This window comes from Drosophila guanche, unplaced genomic scaffold (assembly GCF_900245975.1).
Source record: "Drosophila guanche unplaced genomic scaffold, DGUA_6, whole genome shotgun sequence".
NCBI lineage: Eukaryota > Metazoa > Arthropoda > Insecta > Diptera > Drosophilidae > Drosophila > Drosophila guanche.
This window is the reverse complement of record NW_022995753.1, coordinates 2,003,869-2,014,317: the sequence shown is the minus strand read 5'-3', so window position 1 is coordinate 2,014,317 and position 10,449 is coordinate 2,003,869. Positions and strand designations below refer to the sequence as shown.

Below are 10,449 nucleotides of genomic sequence, written 5' to 3'. Positions count from 1 at the left end.
CAAAAATATTTCATTCCAGCTCGTGGAACGAGTCCGGCACAGTGGCTGCTAATGGCACCAAAATGAATTACACACGCTCCCATGATACTTAGCCCCTTTGAGCATGTTGCAAGTAACTAAATGTTGCCTCTAAATTCACTGAAAACGCATTAATTCCACATCAATGAATTGACACACAGAACGGTTCAGTTTAGACTTCATTTGGCTGCCAACCACTGTGCGCCTTTGGGCATAATTGCAACTCTGATTGTGATTGTGACTGTGACTGTGACTTTGTCTGTGACTGCGCATATTTATTTATTTCGTTTTGTATTGTCTGTGCCAGCGTGGCGAGAAAAGGCTAAAACAGCCAGTTTTGCTGGCAAGTGCGGGCGAAGGACCTGCTGGCGATGGCAGTCGCAAAAGTCTGCAAAATGCAACTAAGTACATAATAATTTACAGTTTGCATTACAATTTTCGTCTGACAACTGGGGGCCGGGCTCCGTTTTGGAGCTGCATTCACAAAGCACATAATTTTCTCATGATTAACTAATTGCTGGAAGCCGACTGCCGCACAGCCACAGCAACGGCAACGGCAACGGCAACAGAAAGAGCTTTGAAAATTAGAAAACTCTATTGAATAAATTAAATGTTTACGCAGAGCGCTGCCCTGCCAGCATGCATTAATCTTTTAGCCCGCAGGACATTGACATCCAATGGGACTGTGGCCTCGAACTGGGTAAATACGACAATCCATAATTGAGTGGGCAAACAGTCTGCACATTGCTTTACCATTGAGCAAGTGGCTGGGCCCCCCGGCGGGACTCACTCACTTCCACACTCGAGCAGCTGCGAGCAGGCAGCAAATTGATTCGGGCAACTAGCAGAGCCAATTCCCAGCAAAGTCTCAGCTCCATCGAGTGAAAGCAAGTAAGATCTTTGGATTCAAAATATCCCAACAGAGGGAGATACTGTGTACCTCTCAATGGAAAGTCTCTTGCCAATTGTTGGCTCTAGTTGATCGAGTCTCCCTCTCATCACTGCTTCCCAGGCAAAGCTGTACCTATTTGTCATTAGCTTTGTTTAGCAGCACATTCCGAAATTATTCAGCACAGAGACGCAGGCCACAGTGAGACTTCCAGCAGCATGTCAGCGTACTCCGCACCGATGGCCGAGCAGGAGGTGGACGAGAGCCTCGTGCAGGGTTCCGCGGCGGTGAACCGCAAGGTGTACATCATGCGACATGGGGAGCGAGTGGACTTTACTTTTGGCACGTGGCTGCCCTATTGCTTCGATGAGTTTGGCAACTACATGCGGCAGGACCTCAATATGCCCAAGCGGCTGCCGCGTCGCAGGTACAGCCCCAGGGGCTGGCAGAACGATTCGCCGCTGACCAATGTGGGTGTCTTTCAGGCCAACCTCATCGGCCAGGCGCTGCTGGAGGCAAAGGTGCAGGTCGATCACGTCTACTGCTCGCCCGCCTATCGCTGCATTCAGACGTGCGCCAGTGCCCTGGAGGGCCTGCAGCAGGGCGGACAGCACAAGATCAAGCTGGAGCCGGGATTCTTCGAGTGGATGGGCTGGTACCCCAGCGGTGTGCCCGACTGGCTGACCAAAAATGAGCTGGTTGAGGCCAGCTACAACATCGACTTGAACTATCAGCCCGTTCAGGCTTCGGGGCAGCTGAGCACCCGCCTGAAGGAGTCCACAGAGCAGTTCTATACGCGCAACCATGACGTCCTGCTGCAGCTGCTGGAGCGCACAAGTATGTCCCATGGCATGGAGCTGATGGTTTCGGTCTTTGTATTTGCGCTTTCTTGCAGCTGGCAACAGCCTGGTGGTGGCCCATGCAACGACACTGGACACCTGCACCCGCCAGTTGACTGGCGGCTCTCCGCGGAGCAGCCACGAGCTGTTTCAGGTTATGCACAAGATCCCCTACTGCAGTCTGGCCACCGTGGAGCAGGTGAATGGCGTCTGGAAGCTGGTCGACCCCGAGTGCCTGCCTGTGACTCACTCCAAGAATCGCCGCTTCAAGTGGAATGCCCTGGCGACCATCTGATGGCTGCCCGACTGCCCGACTGATTGAGGTAACAGATCTTTCCACACAATAATCCATATTAAATTTTGAGTAATTATGCTGCCACCTGAGAGAAGCGAATAGAGTAAATTGAGGATCATTGCAAGATGTTAAAATTATTATAAAATTCTGCTACTGCTTGCTGTTACTGCTTGCTGTTACTGCTTTCTGCTACTGCTTGCTGTGGCTGTTATTCCTCTGCTTCTCTGCAGTTGCTGCTGTTAACGGCTTCTGTTAATATTGTGTCTGCTGTTAAGTGCTTTCGATCTGTTGTCCATCTGTTGCTGTTAAGCATCTGCTATGGCTGCGTCTGTTATTGCTTCTGTTAATGTGGTACTGCTCTTGTTTGCTGTGCCCCTAAGCTGCTGCTCCTTTGTACATTTGGAAAACAATTACGTAAACAGAAACGTGGACAATACCACTTGTGTTTTCATAAAATTAATACCCAAAGACTGGGGGACAGTGACTTTGATGAATGGACATAAACTCCCATGGTAACTGCTTTCATATTTGTAAGCCAGGAAACTTTGGGTAATTGTCGCTGGCAGCGTTAATTAATACAGCGCATAAAATGAATAATGAATATTTAAAGCTTTTGCTTTTGCATTTGCTTTTGCTTTTGCATTTGCTTTTGCCTTTGGCAGTGCCAGCAATTTGGAGTTTCATATTGGAAGCGCTTTCCTCCATTCGCTTTAAAGGGGGGATTACGAGGATCTATGGCAACGCAGCCAAGTGGTTGTCGAGCAGCAAAGAGAGGCATCGAGGGGATGTAAAGCCGGTGTTAGCGTCGGGCTTCTGCGGGAAATTCCCCCCCAAATGCCACCATGCCAGAGAGGAATGTGGAAAATGCTACTGCTTTTGGTTCTGCCATAGCGCGCAATTAACATTGGAAAATGCAGCAGTAAATGTGGCTAAAACAGGGCAACAGAGCGAAAGAGAGAGAGAGGCAGTCACTGAAGGCGGATGATTATTGCAATTTGTGAATGTAAATGCGAATGGCCATTGAGAGTGGAATACAAAGGAATGTGATTGATGGATCGAATGAATGAAGAGCTTCCGCTTCCATATTGTGTCCGCACAAAATATGTGCAGCCGTGAGATCCGCATGGAGTCATGCCTCGTGCCCGCGTTCACCATTCCCCAAATGGCAAACTTTTGGCAGGCCATTGCTTGCGGGCCGTAAGCAGAAAGGAACATATCGAAATGGTCCTGCCTTGGGCGTGGGCATAAATATGCGGCTAAAGGATCCTCTCTACACTCGGATAACAATAAGCAAGGAAGAGCTTACACCCAGCTGGAGGGACGGGACAGAGGCGCGATGTGTATTTGGCAAGCACTTTTTGGCCACACATCCACCATGCCACATGCAACGCTTTGCTCGTGTTGCAGAATTTCAATTTTGGGTCTGGCGCAGCACATAAATAAAATCAGTTTTATTATTTTTGTGCCACAAACAAACACACTGCCACAAGATAAAGACACTCGCAGAGAGCGAGATGCCACCCGAGGGGCATGGCGACGCTGTTTGCCCAAACAGATGGGATGCTGTCGAAGCAGAAGCCACAATGCCACCTGAAGTTGCAATTAGCAATAAAACATGGCAGCAGCGGCAACAAAAGATGCACGCCATGCCTTGTGCCTCGTGCCCCCGAGAGAGAGAGTTTATGTGTTGGACACACCGCAACCCTCCCTCGCTCTACAATGCTCATTACCCACACCCCTTCCGCGGGAAGTAAATAAAACTGGAAGCAGCTTCTAATTGTTGGTTTATGCAGTTCAATGGGGCAGAGGAAAACCCAATCATCAACTATGCATTCCACTCACCTCACCTCACCTCACCTTCCCTTTTGTGACATTTTTTGTCCCTAAACAGGCAGCCACCCACCACCAACAGGGCTGACAATTCCGCTCTATTACAACATTTTCGGCTCATCTGGATGGAAATTGTGCGACCACAGCGGACATGTCACCCCGCCCACGGCCTAATGTTTGATTTCAACTCAAACTTCACACACTTTGAACATGCATCGCATTTTTGCATCTAAATCAAACTAAATTAATATTTCCTTTCATTTCCCTAGCTGAATTCATACAAATTCATTGCACACTTTCACTTTTGTTTGCTCCGCAAAGATCGCCGCTTGAGGGAAAAGGGAACTGGAAAACGTTTGGCATGGAAAATCCATTTTGCGGCACATCTAAAATATTTGCACACAGAAACTGCACATATATACCAGCTATATATATGTAGGATAAGTTTATTAAAATAATAGTTTATTTAAGTATGAGTATAAGTTAAATTCAACGGCTTATTCAACTACGACAAAACACGACTGCACAACTTGACGCCTGACAGCTCTCTCTCTCTCTATCTCTCTGTGCTATGACGCTTCCACGCTTCCACGCTCTCTCGTTCTCGCGATCTCCTCTTTGACCTGTGCTAGCTTCTCTCTGCTCTCTTGGGGTGGGTCCGCGCTTGTACGCAGAGCCATGAAGCAACTATAAAGGAGGGCCCGTCGGCTTTTTTGAGGGAAACCTAACCATGCTGTCAATAAGTGTCAGTGAAGCGACAATGGAGTGTGCGCCTGAAGCACTGTGCTCGGGGGGAAATGGCCTGAGGAACGCTGCCGACGACGAGTCCTCCTTTATAGTTGCTTCATGCGCTGAGCTAGCCCTCTTACATATATACTCGAATATGTCTGCGTAAATCCATATACAAATGGAGCGTGTGAAAACCGTTTTAACATTTTGGCAAATTTGATCGTTTTGGGCAATTTTTGCGAGTGCAGCTTAACCCACATTTGCCTTTCATTGTTTGCCATCGACTTTTTACTCGAATTGCGAATTGAATTTGTGCAACTGATGGCTGGCAGCGGGGCTGGGGTGGGGTGTCCATGTCCAATGGGAACCGTCAAAATGTTGGGCAAATGCAAACAAAATATTTGTGCTCACTCCCCGCCCGCCACTGACTCACTCGGCATAAGTCGGAAGTCGGAGACAATAAGTATGTCAAGCCAAACAAAATGACTGACTGACTGACTGACTGGCTGGCTGAGTGACTGACATGCCAGAGATTAATTTGCCGCTGTCGTGAGTACAACAAAGCAGACATGTATGTAGGTCTGGTAATGGGAACTGGGTGCTGGCAGCAAAGTTGCTGCGGGAGGAAGAAAATTCAAAATGGTTAAATGGAAATGAAATGCCTGACAATTGAATTGTGACAGGCAAATTGAGAGCAACGAAGGGTGCAGCTGGATACTGTAATCCCTGCTGTAATCCCTGGCCGTACATTTTGCCACCCACTAGATGATCTATTAACCTGCCAGGGCAGTGCTGCGGTGCTGGCGGAGGCTGCAGTGGCGGGACAACCTCAAGCCTTCACGTCATTTTAATTTTGAGCGAAAGCTCAAGCGCAAAAGGAACGGCCAGAAAGAGATTTAAAATTAAATCAGCGTACTATGGCTATGGCCCACCTGTCCCCTGTCCCCTGTCCAGAGCACCTGCCGCACGATTTGCATGCCCCTGGGGCGCACAAGTGGCAGGCAAGTGGGGCAGGAAGAGGGAGCGCACGTCGAACCAGAAACGGAACCAAAACGAAGCCAGTGCAAAAAGCTGCACACCGAGCACGAACGGAACTCTTTAACCGAGGCATGCTACCTCTGCATCGAAACTCTGCCACTGGGTGGCACCACCACCCCCCCCCCCCCCCCCCCCCCCCCCCAGCTGGCGGTGCGTGCTTAGTGGGCGGTATGAAAACGCGAAATGAAAATCTGCAGGCAAACTGTCAATTTGCAGCGAAAATTTGATTAGGGTTGACTGCATTTTCACTCAGATCCGTGGGGCAGAGTGAGGACATGGGCAACAGAAGACGGTGCATAGAGGAGGGTAGAGGGAAGGGGAACTGCCACCGGGAGCAGAAATTGAGAAATTGAGAAATTGAGAATGCGAATGAAAAGCGCAGGCGAACAATGCCCGCAAAATGTGACAGAAAGAGCATGAAAAAATATTAGAGTTCCGCTTATTCAAATATGGCTAAGTAGGTCGATGTTTGGAAAACAGCCTGAAAGTGGGAGAAAGATTCCTTGACCATCCAGCAGGCGGACAGGATCTCAGCGGAGAGATACTTACAATATGGAGTTACAAAATCTCACAAAAATCGCTCTCCATCGCCAAGGTGTGTACCTCTTATCCTAAGGCATCCCTTTTGCCTCGAAATTGTTAAATAAAATGCACTTGGACAGGGCTAATGGACGCTTGGATTACCACATCAGAAACAAGAGAATGGAAGGAGAACAGCTGCAGAGCAAAGCCATTTATGGGTACACGAGGTAAGACGAAGCTGCGAATACTTGGCCAATTACCTTTGGTCGAGGGTTAAGCAGACAGAATGCATAATCTTAGTATTAGTTTCGCATATTCACAGGCATTGTTTATAAAGTTTTAAATGCCACCGCACAGAGCTCAACTCGCAAGCTGGCAAGCGGACAAGAGGGCAGGCTATGGATCCCCCAAGAGCAGAGCGAGTAAGAGGTGAGCCAGGAGCAAAGGAGATGCGAGGTGGCCGGGCTTTGTTCCCAAACTTAGATTAAAAGCGATAGCGAAAGCAATTGCTGTATGGGAAAAAAGCTCACGGGTGCCACACAAGTTATGGAATGGACGCGAAAGGAGGAAACGAGAGAGAAAAGGAGGATCTGACACACACAAAACAACAAAATTTATAATTGAAATCAGTGTCAAGACAGTCAGCAGGAGCAGAAGGAGAAGGAGAAGCTGCTAAAGCAGAGCTGGAGTCATGGCAGGAGGAGCAAGAACAATCAAGGATGGCACTTAAGTCCAATGACCAAAACAAGAGGAAAGTGTAAAAATGCTAAAAAAAAAAAAAAAGAAAGTGGTGACAGAAAATGAAGGAGGCAAGGGCACGACAAAGTGCAAGATGCAGAAATTAGAGGAAACACACAAAAAACAAAAAGAAGGAATGAAAGAAAGAAAAAATGAGTTAAGCGAAACGAAACCCAAAAACAAATAAAGGGAACAAGAAGTGCACACAAATTAGCTAATGTTGAATAGAGCCAAAACCAAAGCCAATTCCTTGCCCTCAACTGGGGGAGAGAGACCGAGACAGAGACAGTGACAGAGAGGGAGAGCGAGAGAGAGAGAAGGGCTGGTGGCCTGCGGGCAAAGCGTCCACAATTGGGTCAGCTAACATTTGGAGAAAATGGCCAAATGCGACGGGCCGTGACAGAAGCATGAAAAGCGCTTTAAGCTAACATTTGCCAGATCTGCTTCAATTTCATTATGAAAAGAAATCGTACAAAACAAAAAGAAAAGGCAAACAAATATTTGCCAGTTAGGAAGTGGCCCCCGGCCCCCGGAAGGGGCACGAGGTATATGTGCATAAATATGTATGCCAAACATTCATTCATAAATAATCGTTCAGTTTTGAATAAAATATAAGCGGATTAGAGTTTGTAAAGTATTTTAGGAATATTCATCAAATATATGCGCACACAAGGCAAACAACTGAGACAGGCTTAAAGAGTTTATAGAGAAGCTTAAACTATAAACTAGAATGATGTGAGCGAAATGCAATCAAAATACGGCTGAATGTCGGAGGCAAAAGGTTAGTTGTTTTATTTACATTTGAGATAAATACTCAATTAGCCAAACATCAACAATAGTCGAGTAGTCCTGCCTAAAGAACCTCCCACGACGACCCACGACTGATGGTTGTCCTTTTATTGAGTGGACTTGTACATATTTTTAGATCAGATTTGGCAGTGGAGAACGATGACCACCACCTTCTGGTATACGAAACAATTGTGCCAAATTGATTGTCATTTGTTTGGGGACGGCTCAAGCGCATTCCAGGGGAAAAGGTGAGACCATCATTTACAAATCCAGCTCTGACAATCCACTCCCATTTGTCCTCTCGGAGCTCCGTCGGTTCTCTGTCCTTCTGGCAAGGCTGGCTGCCTGGCTGCCTGGCTGGCAGCTCAAAATTCCTAAATGGCTATTTGTAAGCATTTTGCAGTCATTACACAATCCCCAGAAGCTGCTCTCCCAGCGGACAACCTACAGACGTTCATAGCCCTTAATTAATGGCCACTTTTGGGAGCAGTTGGCAGTTTCTAATTTCAAATAAATAAAAGCAACCCCCAAGTATATCCCGCCCCAAGTATACCTTCTTGGGCTGACCAAAGCCCCAGAACCGCCTCCACATTATGGCTTTGGCAGATCCGTAGTCCGTTTATTGTGCAATGAAATTCGATTTGGCCACAAAATCCAATAACACTACAATGAAAATGCTGTGGAATCCCATACATTAAACGGCATTTCATTTATAATATTTGCAGTTTATTCTCTTTAAGGTGGACCCTTGTCCAAGCTGTGAACGATTTGATGCTCTGTGAGTTTCGCATTTGCAAAATATTTCCACTTGATTGGCATGAGTGACACTCGGACCGAGAGCCCTCGGCTCGAACAGTCCAATCTTTTGTGCCATTTTTCATGTCAAAATTATTCAATTGTTGGCGCCAACAGGGAAGGGAAACGCATTAATGATACCCTTTCAGCTGCATCATTTCTAAGGCTTTCTAAGGCTGTTCCTAGAGCAACCAAAGCTGAATAAATTTCCAGCTTTTTGAGCTGCCTCTTGTCCAATACAATCCCTGCTACCTTCCACTGGCGAGTTTTGGGCACGAAGGAAGCAATCTGTGTAGCCATCGGCTGAGTTTGCTTACGGATGACTACGGATGCGTGTGTGTGTGTGTGTGTGTGTGTGTGTGGGCTAGAGCCAACTTCCGGTTCGCCTCCATATTGTGCGGGGTCACATTTTGTGCCTGCATTAAATTACAATTACGGATGGACCGTACGCAGCTGCCTCCACCACTTTGGTCCGACCAGGCGAGCAGAAGCGGTGCCAGAATCGGAGATTAGTGAAATTATTATCCCCGAAATTAAGGCAACATTATATGGATTTCTCTGGCTCTGCACGTGGCCACATGCCAACGTCCCTCTGTCAACGAGTCTTACATCTGAGACCTTTTTGATCTCTTTTGCCTTTGTCTACTTTGTGTTCGCTCTCGGGCGAATTCGGGTTACCAGTAACCTTTTCCATATTGACTGGCAAATTAGGAGCCACAACTGTCGTTTGCCTCCCCACATCAAAGAACAGGTTAACAGGAGCACACAATGGACGCCCACTGGCAATGTCACAGTAAAGTGGATGTTTGAAATTGGTAATCAATTTCAAGGGTATCTTTCGGTAGCGTAGATCAGAGGAGTGCCTAAACAGGCATCAGTAAATATTTATTCACCGCTGGCAAGTCTATTTTGAGTGCAATGTCAAATGTGCTTGGATTAATCAATTAATGAAACATTTAGCCAGCCAGACAAGGGACAAAAGCAGACTATTGCTTCATGAGGGAAGGGCTTATGTACATCGTGAATGCTAATGGCAAATACGAGACCAAAGTAAGCATATCGATGGCATGCCGTATGGTAAGTACCGAGTGCCGCAATCAAGCCCAATTGACTCATCGATAACAATTGAAAGCACTTGTGTTGTGCATCGAATCGACTGGCGGTGGACTTTAAGTGGAGCAATCCAACAGCCAACAAATTAAGTTGCCTCACAACTTCCATTGAACACAAAGGGCATAATCGTTTGTACAGGTACATATGTGTGTACCTGTTCGCACACTTGAAGAAAAAAGTAGAATTGCAAAATGGTCATGGGACACTATACTCTTCGATTTGATAATGGTTAAAACCACAGTTGGAGGAGCTAGATAGCAGCTTGCTTAGTGGGAGTTAAGGCAAGTGAGTTGCTTAGGCTGCCACAGCCATATGCCAATTGTAGCTGAAGGCTTCGCATACGATTATTCGACAGCTGATAGTTCTCGAAGGACACTTCTGGCATTCTTGAATTTGTTGGTTCGGCTCTCCTTTTTTTTCGAGTGCATGTGTGTGTGTGTGTGTGTGCGTGTGTGTGTTGAGCCATGTTGACCAACTTGGCCGACTGCCACAAACGCGAGAGCATAAAAAAGCACAAGCCGAATGGCAGCGCGCTCCAGCGACCTTGACTGCAGTGCATCCCGGCCAACTGTCGTTACACGTACTCTAAGGCACACACACACACACACACACACACACACACACATACAGACTGTTAGGCACATGCATGGAAAAAACATTGCAAATGTCTGGGCTAAAGTTTTTCCCTGACTTGCTTCTGCTTTTTTTTTTTTGCGCTTTTTGTTCTCAATGCGAAAAATGTGCGAGTCAATTAATTACAGGCAAAAAACGTACGCAGCCCATGCCCTGCTCTCACGCGAAAGTCAATGTACATATATGTACAGTGTACATACATATAATGTATAGTCTTCTGT

The 10,449-nt window shown here is 46.9% G+C and overlaps 2 protein-coding genes across 4 annotated transcripts in view; one reads left to right on the top strand and one right to left on the bottom strand.

The window, feature by feature from the left end:
• Positions 1-10,449, bottom strand: part of LOC117588359 — a 74,884-nt gene that overhangs the window by 28,449 nt on the left and 35,986 nt on the right. The gene's annotated exons all lie outside the window — the stretch shown is intronic.
• Positions 1,072-2,130, top strand: LOC117588361 (protein UBASH3A homolog). The gene is made up of 2 exons (XM_034279576.1): positions 1,072-1,744; positions 1,803-2,130. Exons 1-2 carry the CDS (start codon positions 1,126-1,128, stop codon positions 2,039-2,041), a joined length of 858 nt encoding a protein of 285 aa, XP_034135467.1. The 5' UTR covers positions 1,072-1,125; the 3' UTR covers positions 2,042-2,130.

Bases quoted from the DNA above. Each gene is read 5' to 3' on its own strand.
- LOC117588361 (XM_034279576.1), top strand. From the start codon at position 1,126: ATGTCAGCGTACTCCGCACCGATGGCCGAGCAGGAGGTGGACGAGAGC. The intron at 1,745-1,802 runs GTATGTCCCATG...GCTTTCTTGCAG, and splicing joins GCAGCTGCTGGAGCGCACAA to CTGGCAACAGCCTGGTGGTG.